At 35.2% G+C, this 23720-nt stretch overlaps 4 protein-coding genes across 4 annotated transcripts in view; all 4 read left to right on the forward strand.

Annotated features, from left to right (window-relative positions):
• Window positions 1-125: 125 nt before the first annotated feature.
• On the forward strand, window positions 126-5734 carry LOC144434290 (MAM and LDL-receptor class A domain-containing protein 1-like). Its single transcript, XM_078122743.1, has 8 exons — window positions 126-254; window positions 574-664; window positions 1302-1433; window positions 2201-2401; window positions 2902-2958; window positions 3377-3562; window positions 4238-4378; window positions 5496-5734. Exons 1-8 carry the CDS (start codon window positions 126-128, stop codon window positions 5732-5734), a joined length of 1176 nt encoding a protein of 391 aa, XP_077978869.1.
• A 2037-nt stretch (window positions 5735-7771) lies between these two features.
• Window positions 7772-21353, forward strand: LOC144434292 (MAM and LDL-receptor class A domain-containing protein 1-like). The gene is made up of 21 exons (XM_078122744.1): window positions 7772-7814; window positions 8356-8532; window positions 9085-9231; window positions 9730-9846; window positions 10034-10264; window positions 10597-10749; window positions 11175-11314; window positions 11960-12091; window positions 12626-12827; window positions 13223-13363; window positions 13846-13971; window positions 14543-14673; window positions 15125-15209; window positions 16050-16175; window positions 16935-17236; window positions 18267-18440; window positions 18834-19071; window positions 19190-19324; window positions 20026-20291; window positions 20562-20679; window positions 21163-21353. The coding sequence occupies exons 1-21, from the start codon at window positions 7772-7774 to the stop codon at window positions 21351-21353; spliced, it is 3375 nt and encodes a 1124-aa protein (XP_077978870.1).
• Window positions 21265-23478, forward strand: LOC144434699 (uncharacterized). The gene is made up of 5 exons (XM_078123216.1): window positions 21265-21303; window positions 21487-21746; window positions 22208-22301; window positions 22787-22924; window positions 23400-23478. The coding sequence occupies exons 2-5, from the start codon at window positions 21685-21687 to the stop codon at window positions 23469-23471; spliced, it is 366 nt and encodes a 121-aa protein (XP_077979342.1). The 5' UTR covers window positions 21265-21303; window positions 21487-21684; the 3' UTR covers window positions 23472-23478.
• The window catches only part of LOC144434293 (MAM and LDL-receptor class A domain-containing protein 2-like), a 68930-nt gene continuing 68686 nt past the window's right edge, over window positions 23477-23720 (forward strand). Inside the window, exon 1 of the mRNA XM_078122745.1 lies at window positions 23477-23612. Coding sequence (XP_077978871.1) covers window positions 23477-23612 — 136 coding nt within the window. The remainder of the gene's footprint in view (window positions 23613-23720) is intronic.

Raw genomic sequence — 23720 nt, forward strand, 5'->3', positions numbered from 1 at the left:
GTCACTATGGATACATTGATTCAGCTTATAACAGTCCAGGCCAAATAGCTCGATTAACCATCTACCCTCAACCATCAACCAGTGAATCATGTTTTAGATTCTATTGGCATATGTTTGGTCCTACAATGGGTACACTCAGTGTTTATCAACAACAGCTTGGTTGGCCAGAAACAAAGATTTTCACAAGAATGGGTACCTGGGGAAATGAATGGCACTATGCACAGAAAACCATTAGTTTTGATCTCCAGTATCAGGTACATGTGTACTATATACAATATAACCATTGTATTGATATATCTATATGTATATGTATATTGATTACAAAAAATATAGCATAATGGTATGTGGGACCTACGTCTCTTCTGAGATTTGAAGTTTAAATAAATTGCTGTTAGTTATTTGACCTTTTAGATATTATTTTGTCATGATGTTACATGATGCAATCCCTGACAGAATGGTAATCTATTCACTATATAAATAACAGGAAATATTTCACTGCATTTAGCACATTTTTTCTTAGTAGTTTCTGTAAAAACATTTATAACTGTGTGAGACTTTGTGTATTTGTACCAGCTCCATATTGAAGGTATCATAGGGGATGGTGCAGGCAGTGATATGGCTTTTGATGATATTTCCTTTACTGATGGACCCTGTCCTACACTAGGTATGTTTACAAATTGTGTGTACATTGTGATCATTTTTCCCAGAATATGCAGAACTATGCCAGAACCCCAATAATGCATGAGTGCAAATGTGTCGTACTGGATGTGTTTACACATATGCTTGCAGTATTCTCTGCAGCTGTACTTTCAGGAGCATAGCAAGTGAAAAGTGCAGGTGAAAACACCACAAGTACAAGTGCAAATACATGTACCCCTGAGTACCCACACTGGAACTCATGCAGCATGAGGTTCTGTTATTATTACATATGTATATCTGAAACACGAATTTTCATAAAAATTATACTGTGTGATTGTGTGCTTCATGCACAATGAATAATTGCACCCTCATTTGCATAACATTTTCTTGCAGGTATGCAATACTCTTTTCAGTATTGCACTCCAGTGCAAATACCACAAGTAATCTCTGGTACATTATTATGTAATGATTAATGTTATTATACAGTGTAATTATGTTTAAGTGAATCCAAGATTTGGTATTTTACATCCATGGTGCCATCACTGTATTAACCACATACCTCTTTATTCCACAATAATGCATTTTACAAACCACACAAAGAAAGACAATTTTGAGTAGTTGTCACGGTAATGAATAAACAAATGTTTATGCTATCTTCCCAGCTGGTTGTGATTTTGAAACTGATCTGTGTGATTGGACGAATGAAGGTGATTTCAATTGGTTAAGAGGACGCGATGGCACAGCATCAAGTCGTACAGGTCCAGAGACTGATCACACCACAGGCACATCAGAAGGTACTGTCAACATTTGTTAACTTTGAATGAATCATAATTATGAAGATAAAATGAGACAAGTATTCATATATCCTTTAAAGTATGTGATTGTTATCATTTGATACTAATATAGCAGTAGTTCAGGTACCATATGATGACAGTTTACAGATATCACATACTTAAATGGGTACAGTACTGCTAAGTAAACTTTAAATATCATGAAACTTTTTGAAAATTGTTTTTAACTAATGTCACACAAATGCAAATACAAAAGCGTTTACAAATTTAAGTTTTCAACTAGAACTTGTAGCCTTGTTTACTCACTGATTACTATGTGGCATAGTAGCAGGTTATTGGACTTTTCAAAATATTATAATTTATCCCCTGTCATTTTGATTCTATGTCTCTTACTTATTCCAATGAGAAGTTCAAGTTTCAGATATTGTTCTCCTAGTTACCAGAAATTGATTTTTTTGTATGATATTTCAATGGATGATAGAACATCTACAAATCCTACATGTCTCATCCCATATACCTTTACTGTTTTTTTTCTCAACTTTTAATGTCTTATATTCTCTTTGCAAATTTTCAAAGGATCACTGAGCTATTAAAATCTTTCTGTAAAATATGTCAAGTCTGTGTAGAACAACCACAAACTGTATAACTTCAAATGAACTAAGTGTAGTATAAGATGTCCTACGACTTGCTACATACCATTCTATGAACAGACTTTCATCAGGTCAGCACAAAGTGACAACAGAAAACTTCTGTTCTTGGTTGTATTTTAGGTTGGTTTGCATACATAGAGGCGTCTATACCACGCCCATTTAACGGGAAAGCCATGTTGGTGAGTCATGTGTACCCTGGAGGTGTGACTGAGTGTTTGGAATTCTGGTATCATATGCATGGTCAAGACATTGCAACTCTGAGAGTCTATGCAAAGGATGTTGGTACTAATGTAGAAAGTCCAGAAGTATGGATTAAATCAAGTAAGAGTGTCTACTGTTGTTTGTCTTATTTACACATGTACACACTTTATTTCTTTCATTCTACAATGAAAGTACATTTTACACAAGAAAATGGATGTAAATTTGTATTGACTGTGTGTAGCTGAATAGGGTAATATCTGAGGATATGGACAGTATGAAGCATACAATGATAATGGTTATCAGAGAGAGATATAAACTTTTATTCACTTTGTATAGCTGAACAGGGTAATATCTGGCAATATGGACAGTATGAAGCATACAATGATAATGATTATCAGGGAGATATAAACTTTTATTGTCTTTATGTAGCTGAACAGGGTAATATCTGGCGATATGGACAGTATCAAGCATATAGTGATAATGATTGTCAGGGAGATAAAAACTTTTATTGACTTTGTATAGCTGAACAGGGTAATATCTGGAGATATGGACAGTATGAAGCTTACAGTGATAATGATTGTCAGGGAGATATAATATAAACTTTTATTGACTTTATGTAGCTGAACAGGGTAATATCTGGAGATATGGACAGTATGAAGCATACAGTGATAATGATTGTCAGGGAGATAAAAACTTTTATTGACTTTGTATAGCTGAACAGGGTAATATCTGGAGATATGGACAGTATGAAGCTTACAGGGATAATGATTGTCAGGGAGATATAATATAAACTTTTATTGACTTTGTATAGCTGAACAGGGTAATATCTGGAGATATGGACAGTATGAAGCATACAGTGATAATGATTGTCAGGGAGATAAAAACTTTTATTGACTTTGTATAGCTGAACAGGGTAATATCTGGAGATATGGACAGTATGAAGCTTACAGTGATAATGATTGTCAGGGAGATATAATATAAACTTTTATTGACTTTATGTAGCTGAACAGGGTAATATCTGGAGATATGGACAGTATGAAGCATACAGTGATAATGATTGTCAGGGAGATAAAAACTTTTATTGACTTTGTATAGCTGAACAGGGTAATATCTGGAGATATGGACAGTATGAAGCTTACAGTGATAATGATTATCAAATCGTGATTGAAGCCTCAAGAGGAGATGACTCCAAAGGAGATATTGCAATTGATGATTTGAAACCAATAGATGGAACATGTGGAAAGAAAGGTGCTGTGAAATATTCTCTTTCTTTTGTTAAAAGTATGTGTTTGCACACAATTTTAACCTATTATTCTTGATATATTATTCTTGCATGCTATAAATGATTGTGACAAGCAGGAAAATGATTTTTAAGAGTGGTATCGCCTGTGTTTCCAAAGTCTGACTACCATGTGATACTTCTTTCAAAACTGACTGCTAAAAACCATTACAGTCAAAGTGTCTGCAAACTGTACCCAGTCCCAGAACATTCATCAGCTTCTTAATAAGACAAAGTAACAACACACGTCAAGCAGTTCCACCTCAGTAAAGAATCCAAATGAGTTTTTGAGCTATTCTGGTGGATGATCTGAACCATTCATCCAAACTGATCAAAAGCCCAATGTTTCTTATACAGTATGATTTAAAGTTGAACTACATGTCGTGTATGTTGTAACTTTGTAATTCATTTTCCTGCCAAGTGGTAAATCATAACGTGGATTTACATAATGTTTACACATTTTGAAGTTATTATCATAATGGTCTCCAAAAGGGGCCTACTTCTTTAATGCTTAATTCACATTGATGTATCATTTTTATTTGCTAGATAATTTGGAATTGATAATCAACAGTTTTTATTGTCTTGAATTCCTCCCTTTATCGTTTTTTTGTTCATCGCCTTCCAAGCGTGCCCTACATGTTTTCCCTCACTCTTCAAATTGTCATTTCCATCATTAGGCCTATGTAACTTCCAGTCTGGGTTATGTGGCTGGACCAATGTCCGTGAACATGATGACTTTGACTGGATGCGTGATAGAGGAGCAACAAGTTCACCTGATACAGGACCTTATTTTGATCACACCACGAGGACTAATGAAGGTAGATAATCTCATTATTAAAGTGGCCATACATGTATAGATGACAAATGGGGAATTTATTTGGGATTTTTAGATTGATAAATAACAACTCTACTTTTATATTTCTACTTGAAAAAAAAACATTGACTTAGTATACATTGTTTCACGTTGTTTTGTGAATTAAAAATCCAAACTAAATACCCAAATCTCATCCATATAGCCACTTTACAAGCTTTAGTGTCTGACAATGTGAGAGTGTATGACATTGAGTGCCAGATATCACATGACTCACTATAACAGATTTCCCTCTGAACTGAACACAGAAACAGATTCCCCTCTGAACTGTACATTGGAACAGATTCCCCTCTGAACTATACATTGTGATAGATTTCCCTCTGAACTGTACATTGTAATAGATTCCCCTCTGAACTGTACATTTTAACAGATTCCCCACTGAACTGTACATTGTAACAGATTTCCCTCTGAAGTTCTGAACTGTACATTGGCCTCTGAACTGTACATTGGAACAGATTCCTCCTGATCTGTACATTGTAACAGATTCCCCTCTGAACTATACATTATGATAGATTTCCCTCTGAACTGTACATTGTAATAGATTCCCCTCTGAACTGTACATTTCAACAGATTTCCCTCTGAACTGTACATTTTAACAGATTCCCCACTGAACTGTACATTGTAACAGATTTCCCTCTGAACTGTACATTTTAACAGATTCCCCACTGAACTGTACATTGTAACAGATTTCCCTCTCAAGTTCTGAACTGTACATTGGCCTCTGAACTGTACATTGTAATAGATTCCCCTCTGAACTGTACATTTGAACAGATTCCCCACTGAACTGTACATTGTAACAGATTTCCCTCTGAAGTTCTGACCTGTACATTGGCCTCTGAACTGTACATTGTAACAGATTCCCCTCTGAACTGCACATTGTAACAGATACCCCTCTGAACTGTACATTGTAACAGATTCCCCTCTCAACTGTACATTGTAACAAATTCCCTCTGAACTGCAATAGATTTTCCTTTGAACTGTACATTGTAACAGATTTCTCCCCTATGTAAATGTATAAAATAAAATCTACTGAGTAATGACTTGTTATATTTCTCTTTGACCAGGATACTACATGTACTCAGATTCTGCTCCACCTGTTGCTAATGGATGGAAAGCATGGCTTGTCAGTGAACATCATTATCCAACACCTGAATCTTGCTTAGTGGTTTGGTATCACATGCGTGGCAATAGTAAGTCATGTATAGTCATTGGTTCATTGATTGTTATGAGAAACTATGACATCATTAATGTACTTGGAAATAATCGAATGGAAAGAATCTATGAAATGGGCCATACATTATGATTAGAGGATATTTCATTCATTTTCATTTTTGTGACAATAAACTTGATTGATAAGTACATGCATCTAAGAGCCAGTATATTACAACTTCAGAATACAGACTCATAATCAGAAAATTACCCCAACAGCTTTTTGAAATATAATTACATTGATTAGCTAAGCATTTATAGCTATTTTAATGTTAACTCATGCATAACATTTAGCCTAATTATAATTTACAAGGCTAATTAAATATATAATTATATATATGATGGCCTTTACCATTCAGAGCATACTGTTTCAATATCGCATGACTGGTAACTTGAATTCAATACAAAGACTTTTCAGGGACTATAGATGAACTTTGATGTCATCCATATTATTTCTGTTATTTTAGCCATGGGAGATCTGAATGTTTATATTATGGAAGCAGAAGATGTCACAACTAGGCAACTACTGTGGAGTGATGGTGGTAACTATGGCAATATCTGGCGTGAAGCTAGAATTCCTATATCTTATGAGGCTGGAGAGTTTCAGTTCATTCTAGAAGCCATCAGTGGTGGTAGCCGTGGCAGTGATCTTGCTATTGATGATACCGATTTTCATCCAGGATCATGTGATGGTATGTCAAATGAATCCTCAGTCTTTGTTTCATTTCCTGTCTTCTTATCTCCTATAATTTTCTTTGATTTCCTATCTCATTATTACGTACCAGTATCTATTGTACCTACAATAACAAACTTTTTTACACATTTTTTAGCCTTTTGCAATGTATTGAGTTACAAACACGGACTTGATCTGTTTCACATTGATTTTTCAAGTAGGAAGCCATTAAATTATTTTATAAAGTAAAAATCCATATGGCAGCATGTCATACACCACTAGAACCTCTAAGCTGTTTGTTTTCATACATTAAATTCTTCAGATTGGATTTGATGTCTATTGTTCGTCATACTTAATATTAATAATATAATTATTAACATGTCAACTTCAATGAAATTTGACTAGATGTACATGTAGACTTTAACACAGGCCTTATTTGTACTCAAACACTGAACACAATTTGAAATGCTTCTTGAGGCCAGGCATCCAGCGATAATTTGGATCTTTGTTCCATAATGTATTTTAGATTTACCCACTAGTGAGCCACCAACTCCAGAACCAACGCCACCTCCAAGTCAGTGGGATTGTAACTTTGAGAATGGTTGGTGTTCATGGTTCAATGAAGAGAATGGTGGTCTCACTGGAGATGACCTTGACTGGACAAGACAACAGGGCAGTCAAGGTCGATCTAATACTGGTCCACCAGCTGATCATACACTAGGAACCAAAGATGGTAAGTATTTGGAAGAAAGTTTGGAATATTGGTTTGTTTCATATGTGAGTTTAAAATCTCGTTGTATTTACATAGCCCCATAATCTTGTTTCTCTCTACTTGTAGTTTTTTGTGTATACCAACAAATACCCCACTGCTAGAAGGAGAATTTATTTGTCATCATGTTTTTAAGAGGGGAAAACAAAATGAAATTTGTGTTTTTCTGTCCAGAACTCTTGATCAGTTTATTGTAGTAATAGTTAGCTCATATTATGTATAGTTTTTATTGTAACATCTGAGAACGAAGTTCACATGTTTTTGTGTTAGGAGCAATTACTAAGTACAATGTATATTGCTGTTTGAATTCAAACATAGATGATCATTTGAATATACCTTTATCTTCACTAAAGGTTGGTACGTGTATCTGGATTCCTTGACTATAACATTACCAATACCAATTTTTTCATCATATGCAAATCTGCAAAGTGCACCTGTACCAAGTCTGGCCGGAGGTAGATGTCTTACATTCTGGTATCACATGTATGGTCAACATGTAGACACTTTCTCTGTCAAATACCGTAGTGGCATTTTGAATACACTGAGTAAGTATTACTGTTACTGTAAATATATCATTTAAACTTTGTAATTTTGATGCCATTATAATGATATTTTGTAGTTTGCTAAGTGTCTCTACAAATCCATGTAATGGGGAGAAATTTATAAAAAGTCATGATAATATAAAAGATATGAAGATCCTAGACAAAGAATTTCTGTACATACACAGACCAGGTATATAAGAGTACCTAAAAATGATCTGCGACTTGGAAGTGCAACTCGCACAAAACCCAAAGTGACATCTGCGACTGGTCGTAAAAGGTATCTTTGACCGAATGTAAGCTGAAGGAAGTCGACTCATACACATCCACCAGAGATAGAATACTCATCCTCAACTGAGATGCATGCATTAGGATCCAAGCTCTGTATCTTCATCTCGTTTCAATTGTCTCTAGCAAGAGATGCTACTTCAGTCCATACCCTAGATATTAACTAAAACTTGTGATTATTTTAAACTCTAAGAATAGAGTCTATCAAGTATATTTATCATTCAATGAATTGAGGGGATTTTTAAACTTATTGAAATATAGCTGAGTGACCCTGTTTCGAAGAGAACAGAAGTTACACAAATTGCCATCAAGTTCAAGCTATGTGTTCCTATCTGGTTATGTGAAAGAACACAAAGTCATTGGTGATGGTATGACCAGGTTCACTTGGATGAAAATAACATAACATAACATAACATGATGAAATTTAATATTGATTTGTTGTTCAGGTGATGCTGTCTGGATCCGTGATGGAACCCAAGGTCATGAATGGAAGTATGGCCAAGTTCACCTTGATGAAAACAATGAAATCAGTTATGTCTTCCAAGCCAATGCTAGTCAATTATTTCAAGGTGACATTGCACTTGATGATATTAAAGTACTTGATGGAGATTGTCCACCTTTAGGTGAGTAAAGCAACATTTGTTCATCTCTTTACAAGCAATGGAGGCATGATAGTTGAATGGTTAGAGTGGCTGGCTCAGGATCTGCTGCTCAATCCTAGTTACTGCCATGTGGTTTTGAATGGCGACAAGTTCTTGGGCCAGATTTGACCCATGTATGAATACTCTTGAATCAACCCAGCTGTATAATTGTGGAACTGGTAGGATAGATTTTGTTCTGTGAATGCTTTAATTTCTGTGCACTTACATGTAGAGGCTGCAATGGATTTTGTGTTCCCCAGGACGAAGTAGAAAGGGTCATTGTGCTATTATAGATCTGTGCCACAGGGTAATCATTGTAAAATGCTTTGAATAAAATGCAAGAATGTGGTTCTCTGCTCCTACATATGGTCATACATTAGGACTCAAGAGATAAGGCTTGTGAGCTAATAATTGGCATAGCCCATAATTTGACTAAAGATTTCACTTCTAATGAATACAGACAGAATTTAAAGATTAATAGGATTCTATTGAGGTGATATAGAACTGTCATTTGAGATAATTTGACTCTTCTAGATTACTGTGACTTTGAGAGTGGAGATATTTGTGGCTATGTTCAGGATGCTACGGATGACTTTGACTGGATTCGTGGAAGTGGTAACTCTGAAGAACATACAGATGGAACAGGACCAGACTTTGATCACACATACGGCACTGAATGGGGTAAATTCAACTTATTTAAAACCAGTACTTTGATGTATATGTGCTATCCCAATTGTGATAATGGGATATTGCCATGATGGTAAATGTTCTGTATTTTGAAGATCTACTGAAATAATGTTTTTGTCTCCTATTCTGACATAAGAAAAAAGTAACTTTTATTTAATCTCTCATTTAAAACTTAAATGACGCTACTTCTTCCTTGCTTTAATCATTGATGTTGCTTTTTGTATGAAATGAATCTTATCATTATGAGCTGTGTTAGCGCCCTCACATTGGCAACATCCCAGTGCTTTTGTTTTAATAAGGTACTTAATGATTTCACACAATCTTCTTGATCTGAAAAGCAATCATACAGGTGGAGCATCATCCTGTCCAGACTGTCTTTACCAAGTTCTACTGTAAATTATTTGTTTACTTGTGTCATCTTCTCATTTGTACATCTATCTTTATTTTAATGTAGACATTTCTGTAGGATTTGATGTAACCTTTATCTTACAGGACACTACATGTATGCTGATGCTAGTAGTCAAATTGCTGGAGATAAGGCACGTCTACTCAGTCCTATGTATGGACCTGCACTGGTTAAATGTCTTCATTTCTGGTATCATATGCAAGGTAAATGTTTTATGTGGATTGATTGAATGATATGTAGTGATTAAAATATTTATATGGAATGGGATGTAAATTTAAGGATCTTTGAAAATGAATGAAACAGTGAAAAGAAATGAATCAATAAATTAAAATGAATGTTTATCAGTAATTAAGTTCATATGTTTATCAATAATTATTAATTATGTTACAGGTGACATTGTTGGTTCCCTTAATGTGTATATCAAAGAAGGCGGTGTGCTAGGTAGTCCAGTATGGACACAAACAGGAAATACTGGGGAGTTCTGGCATTCAGGAACAGTGGATTACTCAGCAGCCTTAGATCAATACCATGTGGTGTTTGAAGCAGATATTGGTGCTAGTGCAGTTGGTGACATTGCTATAGATGATGTACAGATTATTGATCATGCTTGCCAATTAGATGGTAAGTAGTAATGATTCATGACCACAATTCAGTCTGATTACATCTCTTGTAGATGTCACCTGACAGTCAGGTGACTACATTGTTTGTGTCATCTGGCAGTAGCCATCTTATATGGAAGGTGTTTTATGTACAGCATTCCAATATTTTAGGTTGATGGATTGTGATTATATTGGTCTCATGAATAATGTCAACTGAAACTAGGGAATTTGTTCAGTGGTTCTTTATAAAGTTGAACTCCTTATAATGATATGTGCTTTAAATTTTAAGATATTGATAAGGCTCAGAATGAATATTTTGTGACATGTAATATGTTTGTATCACTTCCTGATCAGGAACATGTAATTTTGAGCGTAGTATGTGTACTTGGACCAATTCACCCAGAGAAGATGAGTTTGATTGGGTACGATACAGTGGTAGTACATCTTTGTATGGTTTCCTTGATCTGAGTGGACCTTCATGGGATCATACTCTAGGCACAGAACATGGTAAGCTTATAGAGGCAATAAAGATAACAACTATCAAGTTATTCTGACTTGCAGATTATGTTTGAAATTCGGAAAGATGATAACAGCAAAGAAGATAGATTGGGAAAATACAGTAAAGTCATTACCATATGTGTTGCATAATGTGGAAAATTGATTAGTGCTGCAATAAAATGTGTTAAAGAAGAAAATAAAGTAGGACTTATTTTTTGATATGTCGATTATAGTCAAAGTTGATGTGACAAATATGGTGTGTCGTGTGATGGTGTACATGTGGTAAAGAGCACCATGGTAGTCACAAAGTGATGTACAAGAACAATTTAGTATGAAATATATACAGTTTGTATGGAAACTACAACAGTACATCATTTAACCATAACTTACTAGAGAAATTTCACTCACTCTTTTGTCATGTTATTGCTACACAGGTTACTACATGTTACTGGATACTACCATAGGAGATGCTGAAGGCTATACTGCTATGCTGTACTCAGAGTCATTCCAACCTGGTCAACGATGTTTTGGATTCTGGTATCATATGTATGGAAATAATGTTGGAACTTTGGAGGTCAGTATATTATGTCATCAGGAAAGTGATTTCCTATCGAATCTGTTTTACAGATGGGTAAAACAAAGACAATCAGAGCAGTTTTCTCTCTTCAATTTTATTATTCTTGTATCGTTCACCAGGTACATGTACTGTTGTGTTTGTTCTCATTTACCTAATGTTTTACATGTGCACATACAACTGCACATGTCCACCTTCTGTACTTATGTTTGGCACACAACAGAAGCTGACAATTTTCAATGAATATCTGCCAAATTAGAATGAGATCAAGTAATTTATTTCCATTAATTGTATAATGATGATATCAAAACTCTTATATGAAACATTTTCCTGATTCAGAAATATTTTCTTGTTATAGGCTTAAATAATGTTATGTATAACTGTAAGCCATGAATCAGTGAATACATGTAGTAGTGACAATATTTAGAAGGTGTTTCTTTTGTAGTTACTGTACTAATAGCCACATACATGTTTCACATCAGTGTCAATGAATGAATGGTATAATAGAATTATATTATGATATTATCTTTTGATTGTTCATCAAAATATGTACAATATGCACTGCATGCTTTAATCATTGTAATAGGAACATGATAGGATAGGAACATGATAATCTGTATTAATACATTACTTATTCTGTATCAGGTTATCCTGCGTGAGGAGAAAGAAACGGGCAATGGTGAGAATCCAGACACTGTATTATGGCAACTAGAAGGAGACCAAGGAGATGTGTGGAGATTCCATGATGTAGCTATCTCCTCAGCTAGCTATTTCATTGTAAGTATCTGATCTTTGAAAATCTCCACTTGTATACAACATGGTCTATATGAAATGAATTTTTGAATAAGGTGCAGTGAGTAATAGGAAATGTCTTTCAGGACCATCTTTTCATAAAGCTTTGCCATACAATTGTTTGTCTCCCCCAAATTTATTTTGAGTTTTGTTTCCAAATAAAAGGTCACTTAACCATTCATTATCACTGGTTTACTGACAAATAGTCACTAGCAAAACTCAGTATCACAGCAGTTGATATTATGGGAGTTCTGCAGGTGGCTAGTTCTCATTTAACAAGTGAGAGAATGAGGGGTAAAATATAAGTAACATTTTATTTGGAAGCAAAAATGATGAAAAATATTTATAAGTTGCAGAACTTGTCCCTTCTTTTAAACAACTGTATGACCAACAACAAACAATGTATTACAGCAAAGAACTTATATTTGAATTATAGACTAATATAAATTATTTCAATTGAAAGTGACACTGTACAATTCAAATTTTGTGAACTATCAACTTTCCCACTCTCATATTTAGATTATTGTGAAAGGTACTGTGGGTGAAGGAATTCTAGGACAGGGTGATATTGCACTTGATGATACATTCACCATAGAGGGCGCATGTCCATCTCCTACACCACCACCTCCATTTGTGTGTGGTGATGGCACTGAGATTGGATTTCAACAAGTGTGTAACTGGGAAGAAGACTGTGATGATGGATCTGATGAAGTCAATTGTGGTAAGAGTATTGAATGTAATAGTTCATGTAAGACATTCATGGCTGTTTTACTTTAATAGATAAATAACAAATACATAATCTGTGATGAGGACAATTGTATAGACCTCATCTCTACACCATTGTGTGGAAGTATAATCAGATGAAATGAATTGTTTGATATATTTGAATTGAGCTTGTTATATTAAACTGCGATATGTCCACTTTGTGAACCTGTAATGATGACATTTGTGCGACTCATGTAAGCTATTGATGAATTTATATATGGCAGGTCAGTCTGTATTCTGTTAAATTCTGAGTCAGATAACTTGACAAATTATACTGTTAAACTGTAACTGTTTGTTCTTGAGAACGTCAACAGCCTGCCATACTTATAATCTCTGTAATCTTTTCATCAGGTGAATGTACATTTGAAGATGACCAGTGTGGATATGAAGATCTAAGTCGTGATTCAGTGTACACCTGGGTGAGAGATCGCAATGGTACAGAGACATCACAAACAGGACCACAGTATGACCATACTAGAGGTGATGAGTATGGTGAGTTGAAATAAAACATTACTGTATATAGATCTAAGTCGTGATACAGTGTACACATGGATGAGAGATCGCAATGGTACAGAGACATCACAAACAGGGCCACAGTATGACCATACTAGGGGAGATGAGTTGCCCTAATAGTGTTCTCATAGGATTTTTAGACAGTAGGGCTCAGAGACAAGTGACTTTCTTTCAGTGTAGCAGGTTGTGAGAAGCTAGGTGTATCATTGTATGCTCTTTATTAATTTAGAAATAACAAAAAGTACATTATCAGAAATGCACATGGAATCTACAAGTTGACACGTTAGCTCAGCTTGTCAGATCAACTCTGACTAGAATTATGGGGACGTGTTGACTCGTACACATGTCACTTTTTCCTCAATTTATTCTCTTTTTTTAAAAGATATCTCTTTAAATGTCATGATGTTATTTTCATTCATTCCATGACATATCCATATATGCTATGTGTTTTGTTCCTATAGGCTACTATATGGCAGTTGAAGCACAGGATGGTAATGCACTGAGCAGAGCTGCACTTCAAAGTCCTTTGTTGAAAGAAACTGGTGCTCATTGTGAGATAGAATTCTGGTACCACATGTATGGAGAAAGTAAGAATGTTTTCTTGTACTAGGGTACTGAAACTATACACCCAGCCTTGTACAACTCAATGATGTCTTCTAAAATAAATAAATATTATCAGATACAGGGTATTGACATATCTCAATCTGTACATAACTATTGTCTGTGACTTTGTGTTTGACACTGTGCAATCACATCTCTGCAGCAATATGTGAGTAAGGGTCTGTTTCCAATGTCTACGTCTTTCTTTCCAAATTTGAATTTTTCTATAACTTTGCAAGTTTACATGTGAAATAGCATATGAATTAATTCCTTAGATACCATTATTGGCTGTAGGCAACCACATCAGCGAGGTACATGTACTACAGTTTGTCTTCCTTCAGCACAGGGTCTTTGTTTTTTTGTCGTTGTGAGACAGCATTTGCCTGACAATGTTAAACATCAATTATAGACGATATAGAATTTATATAATATGTGCAGTACTTGGTTAATATGGATACCATACAGAATGAACCATCCACTTGTGGCCAATATAGAATTCCTTATTCTTAACTGTAGTATACATACTTATCCATGTTAATGTCTCTATTTGATCTACAGACATTGGTTTCTTAAATGTTCACATCGCTAGAAGCGGTGTCTTGTCTCGATTCTGGCATCTCCAAGGAAACCAAGGAGATGAATGGAGGAGAGGAGTGGTTGGACTTGGACGACTCAATTCTGATTTCTTGGTGAGAATATTTACAGCTATAGAATAACTTGACTCTATTTAATAGATACATGTATACTAGTAGTCAAAATAACTTACCTTGCTAAAATCAAAATTGATAACTTTCCACCTTATTATTATCATTTTGCTGTAATGCCCTCAATTCAGTTACTATCTCTTTATGGTCATGTGACATCACATGTTTGTAGATTGGTAGTCGTGGTTACCCAGACTCACCACTGGGGGCTCCCTTTCTGAATGTCCATGAAGAAGTTTGGAAGTGAATTTCTCACTGTCATACATTGTAACCAAGGACAAATAACCGACAGTTTTCAAAAGTGGTATTGCATGACCTCTGTAAAATTGATAGTATTATACAGTTGATGAAAAGTCATACTCCAATAAACAGAGTTAATGGCTGCAAAAAGTGAGTGCGTGATTACCTGTATTTGTACCTGATTGTATTGTTACAGATAAGGTTTGATGCATCAAGGAGCTTTGATAGGTATGGTGATGTTGCTATTGATGATGTACAGATGATCAATTGTCAAATGCCAGGTTAGTATTTCCCCTCCCTCAATATTTTGTCAAAAGCCAGGTTAGTATCCCCCTCATCCACCCTCCTATGCCCCTACCCCCAATATTACTTTTATGTGTATGGTGATATAGCTACTGATGATGTATGATAATTATTTATCAAAAACAAGGCAAATATCAGCATTTAATCACTTTATAAGAAACTCTCTAGCTAGCACACCACATATATTATATCAAGTATTACAAAGTGCACTATTTTAATTATTCTATATCCTATATCCTTTCCGACTCATATCATGTAGTGATCAGTTATTGCTCTTAAAGACCACCGGTCCAAATCACACATTTACAAATACAAGCAAAATATAAATAGTTATAGCATACAGAGAGATAAAGAAAGAAATAGATGAATGAATAAATAATGAAATATATTCTTGCATGATTTGTACACAAAAATTGCCAGGCTGATTATTACAGAATTCTTATTACTTGACATGAGAGCATAAAATTCGTAGGTTCTCTATATGACCACTCTGGTAAGTATTTTTCCTTCAGATTGTGGTACAAGGGGCAAACTGAAATCAAATTCATCTGTTGTCATACAAATTTTGTAAAATCAGTGCCCAGTGACCTGCCTTCCTCATCTGTATAAGTGATGAATTCTGACACTGTAAGTTGACTTGTGCATGATAAGATGTTACAAATTTCTTTGATTATGGAGATGTTAACAATTTATAGTAATAACTGTATATGTAAAAGTATCACACACACACACACACACACACACACACACACACACACACACACACACACACACAAGAAGACAAAGTATAAACTAATATTTTGTTTTGATCATTGTAGAAATAAAGGAGCAATGTGATATAGATGAAATTCAATGTGACCGTGGAAGCTGTGTACAACAGTATCAGATTTGTGATGGAACAGATGATTGTGGTGATGCATCAGATGAATCCCCTGAAGCTTGTGGTATGTAACCTGACATGTATCCTGAGGCTCTTAGTACACATGACTTTGCCCAGGTGTTTCACTCATGTAACATTTTTTACACACACTCGGACAACTTCTAATGCAAAAGAAACAATAATACATAGGTGCTATGCACAGGTGGGATGTAGAAGTAATCAAGTTGAAATGTTGATTATCAGTTAGAAAATAAACAATTGAAGCCTTTAAAATCATCAAGTCCATAAGAAGCCTATGTTTACTGCATTGTGAAAGAATAGCAATGCTTATTACTTTTCAATGTGATTGGGCAAAGGATCCTGCTGTGTGTAGTATCTTTGTTATTGTTAGTTTAGAGTTGAAGTTTGTTTATCTTTGTGTCAAAAACGTAATGTCCCTTGAATGAAACACCAAGCCTACGTCATTTCTACTGTAATAATTTGAAATACTGAATCTCTTAGATTACTAAAACTGATATAGACTTAATGTGTGCCTTGTTTCATCTATATAATGTAGCAGTAATGACAATTGCTACTTACACATTACTGTCATTGCTGTCAAAATTATTGGTGAATCTTTGTTCAATATTTCAAATTTTTATATGCTAATATTATACTTTAACAGTGTGATTATTTTTATGCCTGTCTGATGTGTTGAATCATTGACTACACATACATGCATATTTCGTCAAAACATTACAACATGATATTTATTAAACTGTGAATAATGAATGATATACAGTTATCTATGACAGTGACATCTGGACTACATTTCATTTTGTAGATGGGTATTCTGGATGTTTCTTTGAGAACCTTTCTGTCAATGATGGATGGTGTGAACTACAACGTATCTATTATAATGCTAATCCACCTCAACCAGACTCACACTTGGCAACATTTGATTGGTGGTTAGAGAATGGAGAACAAGGATTGATTGGTTCATTTACTGGGCCAGGACGTGATCATACAACGGGTACTGCCATTGGTCATTATGTGTATGCAGACAGTCGTATTCCACGCAGAGCTGGAGATGTGGCATTGTTTAGGAGTCAAAATTATGTACCTGTAACCAATACAGACTGCCATGTAAGTTTTATGTTGGCCATCAATTCTTTCAGTGCAAACAAATCTATAATTTGACTATCTTTGTCAGTTTGTTGTATGAAGTATAATCCTGCATATGACAATGCAAGTGGGAAAATTTTCACAACCTGTTTCAAGTTCATCTGGCAGGGCTCCGTTTGATACAGAAACCATAAGAAAGTGCACATTCTACACTAAGGTAGCAAGATCACGATTTGTTACTACATTTTGTCTGTCATGAAATAAACCATTTAAATGTACTGCAACTAGATGCAGATATGCAGGTGCTACTGTTTTGACGACATCTACATGTGATGTCTTCATGATAGCATGTTAGTTCATTTCATTTGGCCAAGAAACTGTATTCATTTGAATCTTGCTATCTTAAAGTGTAGCATGTGCAGTTTCTTATTGGTTTCTGCATGGTTCCATCAAATGAATGGTACCTTGAAACAGTCCACTGTAAAATAACTAAATATCATACATGTCTTTGTAAAACAAATTTAACCTCTTCTGACACTATATCAGCACACAGTCTATTATTACTATGATGTTAAGTTTATTAGTCCTCAGTGAGTGTCCATGTTCAATCCAGGATGTACAAGTGTCAGTTTGAGTAAAAAAAGACAAGGTGTGACAAAACTCATATGTCATTAGTATTTTCTGGCTGAACAAAGAAAGTTGTTTATAGAGAATACTGTAATTAAATCTGCACAAGCTCCATTTCGAATGATTTGACCCGGACTTTGAACACTGCAGAACCTCGCATGTACGGTGTAGATGCCAAGGCATTTGTGATGACATTGAACAATGAGAAAAAAAACCTTGAGGGATGGCCCTCACTGGACTTCCTGGGAGACTTAAAGAACTGTCCAGTAAAAATAAGGATTATTATTATTGATGTATTTTCTGTTTAAAAACTACAATGAGTTGCTTGTGGTATAATTTACTGTACATTTGCACTTTCCAAAGTTTATACATGTAATATTCAGACACTTGTTGACAAATACTTCATGACTTTTTCTGTCATTAGTTGAGATTCTATTATCATATGATGGGACAAGCTATGGGAACATTAAACATCTATGTACGTACTTATGAAGGTACTATAGATGAAAATGACCTTGTATGGACTAGAAGTGGTAACCATGGTGATATGTGGATCAGAGAGGAAATTGTGATTGACCAGGCATCAGAAAATTGGCAGGTAAGTCAAGAGATGTAATAACTGTGTAATGTAGTATCGTGTCTTATAGCTCAAAGTATATGTAGCATAAATCATAAGTTTTGATGAGATGTTGCTATGTCAACACTTGATTGCTAGTTCGATGAGATATCACTATCTCAGCAATAGAATTTGCTATATTTTTACATGGTGTTACTTAGCAATAGGTCCTGTATGGGTATGGTATATCAGATAGCTGAGAGTACATATACTGATATCATAAATTGTTGATTTTAATTTTTGGCATCAAAATCATCCAACAAACTAGACTTTAATAGTATAAATTGTAAATTCTTACAGGAAAAAAAGAATGCCTGCTTTCCAATGTTGTTTTGATGGGAAGTCTGTCAATTTTTCTTTATATTTGATATCTAGATCCTATTTGAGGCTATTGTTGGATCTGGTCTCAGAGGATACATTGCCCTTGATGACATCACATTTACACCTGACTGTGTGGTAACCACTGATCAACTACCAGTATATATAGCACCAACACCCACACCAACTCCATGTGATCCAGACTTCTACTGTGACAATGGTGTCTGTGTGGATATGTCCAAAGTTTGTGATTTCTATGATGACTGTGGAGACAACTCAGATGAAGCAGTCTGTGGTATGTATTCTTTACATGTCAACTTTTATAGAGAAATTCTCAGCTTCAAAACATTTATTTGTCATCAAAAACTGTGGCTCATTTTCAACTTCATCTAAAACTTCATCTTTTGAAATAGGTACATGTGACTTTGAAGATGGCCAGTGTGGTTGGTTTGATAACAGCAATGGTATCTACAGATGGGAACACTTCCAAGCTGGAAGCTCAGGCTCTATTTATGCCCCAATCACTGATGCAGCTGGTAGAGATGAAGGTAAGATAGCTCAGAGTCTGTTTATACTGCAGTCACTGATGCAGCTGGTAGAGATGAAGGTAGGATAGATCAGAGTCTATTTATGCTGCAGTCACCGATATGATGCAGTTGGTAGAGATGAAGGTAGGATAGTTTGAGTCGATATATAGCCGTCACTGATGAAACAATTATGTAGTAGGTGCCTTGCACAGTTGGGATATAGAAGCAGAAAAGTAATCACATTCCTTTGATACTAGTTTGAAAGTATACAATAATGGAAGCCATGAAATATATGTGAAGTCATTTACGTAGACCTTACTACTGTACTGCAAAAGAGTAGAAATGTTTATCTCTTTTCAATGTGATTAGGTAAAGGATTGTGCTGTGTGTGTGTGTGTGTGTGTGTGTGTGTGTGTGTGTGTGTGTGTGTGTGTGTGTGTGTGTGTGTGTGTGTGTGTGTGTGTGTGTGTGTGTGCTATTGTTAGTTTTGGGTCAGAATGTGTCTTTTTTATGTAAAAATATCATGTTAAGACTGTTTCTGCTGTATACATTTGTATATGTTGACTTAAGGTCGAGCAAGAAACAAAGCCATATAGATCTCTTCTCATTGTAGTAGTACTTGTACCAAATTTGATATCATAATAAATGAAATAGCTCTTCGTACATGAAAATTGCTATATTTCTGGTTATATGTTAATCCTATATCTTTGCCATGTCTGTAGGTCACTACATGTTGGTAGAGAGTGGAAATTCTCTTTTCTATCTGGGTGCATTCTTGGAATCTCCAGTACTTGGAGCTATGGGTTCTGCCTGTGAGATGGATTTCTGGTATCATTTACATGGAGACGATACTGGATCCATATTTGTGTATCTACAAAATGCAACAACGTTTCAAGATCTTGCCTTGTTATTTACTGTGACTGGTGATCAAGGCAATCAATGGCACAAAGCTAGGATAATGCTAGGCGGACACAGTGCAGGTTACAGGGTTAGTATATAATATAATGCTAGGCGGACACAGTGCAGGTTTAATACAGGGTTGGTATATTGCATAATGCTAGGTGGTTACAGTCAGTCTTGTTCACTCCATGATAGATGGTGCTGCTTATGATCACCTCACAAAGTGTAGACAGTTTAGCAAGTTCAAAATACAGTTCACATGTCAGTGACAGCCACACATTTCCTCATACACATCAATTTTTCTAATAATTACGGTTTTTAAATTAAATTTGTGAAAATAAATCTTGATAAATTTCAGATTGATATTGAGTCATACCCTGCACTTGGTACTATTACTGGTGATGCCAATGATGCTGCAATAGATGAGATTGAATTTATCAACTGTCACCCAGGGGATATTCCACCTCATGCTTACGGTAGCGTACATGACTCTTCTTGTCTGTATTGAACCACTCCATTGTTTAGCATTGTAACCTGTTCTTCTGTTGTCAAAATGAAAACCTCAATACCTGTAAATCTTCACTGCTATTCATCAATTTTTACCCTCAGAAAACTACATGTACATGTACACTAATATTTACCCTTATATATGTGTGATAATAATCTTTACAGCATGGATATGGGTTTTGCAGACCAAAGTTGTATGGCAGAAAGGCCTGACTTTATTCAAGATGTCATGGTTTTATCATGTACCCTCTGTAGCATTACACTGGCACTGTGACAGAAACATGATTTGAATCACATTTAATCTCATAAATTGGTAATGATATATTATGTAAATGTGTAAACACATAGAGATACTGAGACAACAATCAAAGCCACATCACTGAGCAAACAGGTATATGATAAAGTCCATTAGATTTCAATGTCAATTTGTATTGTATTCTGCTCTACTACAGAATTGACATGTGATTTTGAAGATGGTTGGTGTGGATGGATGCAGGCTCCAGCTTCAACAGATGAATTTGACTGGTATCTAGGTCCAGCTGGTGTTGCATCAGTAGAAACTGGTCCAGGTTATGATCACACAAACTTTGATGGTAGGTTCATCACAAAGTTTGTAGACTTCTGTGATGTATCATTTTCATAATTTTGACAAACAATGTGATTCAGTTATGAAACTCGCATGTATTACTTTAATTGTATTTGTAATATTGAGTAATTCAAAAAGGCAGATTATTTCTGGAAATGTCTTACACTTTTGAATTTACTTTTAATTATAGGTTCATACATCTTCATCAATACATCTGAAGCCAATGAAGGACAGACAGCCAGACTAACCACCTACCCACAAACTGATACCAGTGGTGAAGATTATTGTGTTAAGTTTTGGTATCACATGTATGGTCCACAAATCTACAGACTGAATATGTACACACAACGTTTAGGATTTCCAGAACTGATGAGATGGACAAGATTCTATGACCAAGGAAATATGTGGAGAGAAGCACATAGAACATTTAACTTTGAGGGACAGTGGCAGGTAATAGGAAGAATTGCACTATTAAGTCAAATGAAGAAAAGACCAATCTTTCTGTAAATGGATTCTATTAAAGTACCTGTACTAACATTTACCAAGAGATAGTGGCCAATACAATCTAGATTTTTGATATATTTTAGTTTTCTCCAAATAATTATTTGATAATACATCATGGGAATATTGCCTTTTGTGAAGCACATCAGCAAAACATTAACAACAGATAAACAACATTATACCCATTTTGGGCCTTCCTACTTCATGTGTGGTTGATCATTTCAATAACATATTTTAATGAGTACAACATCAAACTTTACATAAATCTACATAATATAGATTATAGCGAATATAGAGAAGAACGTCCTTTGTTGGTTAGGCACTTCAAATTGTTGTACAACTCATTTTCAAATGCATAACTAGCTTAACAAAAAGTATCTGAGTTTAACAATTTATCAAATCTCCTTCAGATTCACTTTGAAGCTGTTATGGGTCATCCTAATGGTGGAACTGTTGCCATTGACGATATTGAAGTCACTGAAGGAGAATGTGATAGAGAGCAAGGTAATCTTTAAATTCCCCCTCTTGCCCCACCCCACCCCTGTTAACTATTGAATGTACTACATCTAAGACCATGATATATGCTGTATACAAATGTAGATAGTAAATGAATCATCATCAATGTATGATATACTTCCTAGATACTAGAGGCAGAATGCTAGGTGTATTTTTGAGTTTGAAATAGAGAATGATGGAAAATTCTGCTCTTCCTTGATTATGTACATTCCTTACACTTCAAACTTCAGAGGATAATGGATGAAGACAGCAGGTCTGATAGTAATAGTCATTATGAAAACTTTGTCAGGATACAGTACATGATACCTGAGTCTGTAATTCTGTAAACTAAACTACCTGTAATTCTGTCAACTAAATTTAATATTACAATTCAAGCTATCTTTAACTGTCTGTACTCTGGTCTCTCAGTATCATGTCAACTTTGTTGATATTTTCTCATGGATTGTCTATCTATTATTTTGTTTTTTTGATAGTTGAGTGTGACTTTGAGATTGATTTCTGTTACTGGACACAAGAAGAGGACGATGATTTTGACTGGTGGCGTGGTAGTGATGGATCACCCTCTAGGGGTACAGGACCAGAATATGATCACACCACAGGCACAGCTGATGGTCAGTAAAAATGAATGAAGTTTATAGATCCCAGTGGACATACTGTCAGATTTGAAGTGGTGATGGGGGCTGAGTGTGCTTTTCAAAAAGAAATTGAGGGGTCAATCATTAACTATTTGAATTGTGTAATGCATTCAGACAGATTCATTTACGGGCAGAAAAAGATGGAATTCATTTTTAGCATAAGTGACCATAACTTCCCTAATGTAACAGAGCTGGTAAACAGTAAATTGAAACAGGCTGTGAGTCAAGGACTAAATTAAATATATATGTCACTTTAAAAGACAGAACAAGAGCAATTATTGGTATTAAAACTCTAAAACTTTGTGATACCACAGCAAACTATAAATGTAGTCTGTTCTTACAGTATGATTATAGATTTCAGTATAGCCACTTTGATGTCTTATTTTCCATTGGCAACATTTATCAAGTAATATAGGATGAATATGTGGAAGTCTTATTTCCAATTTTGTAGGAACATTTGCCTTCATTGAGACGTCATCCATCCTACCAATCCCGGGAAGAGAGGGTGAGAAAGCTATCATAGACAGTATGGTTATACCAGGTGGTAGTACTGACTGCTTTCAATTCTGGTATCACATGTATGGTGTAGATATTGGTCAACTTAATATTTATATCAAAGATGTGCAGAGTGGTCAACGTGGCAGTGTAATATGGTCAAGACAATGTAAGTATATTGTGTATTCAATACAGTATGGATGATGTTCATGTTTTGCATAACTCCAGCATGCACATGTGGAAGTGGTGAGACCGCTTGAATTTGATTTCAATACTT

This window comes from Glandiceps talaboti, chromosome 4 (genome assembly GCF_964340395.1).
Source record: "Glandiceps talaboti chromosome 4, keGlaTala1.1, whole genome shotgun sequence".
Classification (NCBI taxonomy): Eukaryota; Metazoa; Hemichordata; class Enteropneusta; family Spengelidae; genus Glandiceps; species Glandiceps talaboti.

Coding starts and splice junctions, on each gene's coding strand:
- LOC144434290 (XM_078122743.1), top strand. CDS start 126: ATGGGTACACTCAGTGTTTATCAACAACAGCTTGGTTGGCCAGAAACA. Junction 2,402..2,901: donor AGAAGTATGGATTAAATCAA/GTAAGAGTGTCT, acceptor GACTTTATGTAG/CTGAACAGGGTAATATCTGG. Junction 3,563..4,237: donor TTCTCTTTCTTTTGTTAAAA/GTATGTGTTTGC, acceptor TTCCATCATTAG/GCCTATGTAACTTCCAGTCT.
- LOC144434292 (XM_078122744.1), top strand. CDS start 7,772: ATGAAGATCCTAGACAAAGAATTTCTGTACATACACAGACCAG. Junction 19,325..20,025: donor TGCAGCTGGTAGAGATGAAG/GTAAGATAGCTC, acceptor CCATGTCTGTAG/GTCACTACATGTTGGTAGAG. Junction 20,680..21,162: donor TATTCCACCTCATGCTTACG/GTAGCGTACATG, acceptor GCTCTACTACAG/AATTGACATGTGATTTTGAA.
- LOC144434699 (XM_078123216.1), top strand. CDS start 21,685: ATGACCAAGGAAATATGTGGAGAGAAGCACATAGAACATTTAACTTTG. Junction 21,747..22,207: donor ACTTTGAGGGACAGTGGCAG/GTAATAGGAAGA, acceptor AATCTCCTTCAG/ATTCACTTTGAAGCTGTTAT. Junction 22,302..22,786: donor AGAATGTGATAGAGAGCAAG/GTAATCTTTAAA, acceptor TTTTTTTGATAG/TTGAGTGTGACTTTGAGATT.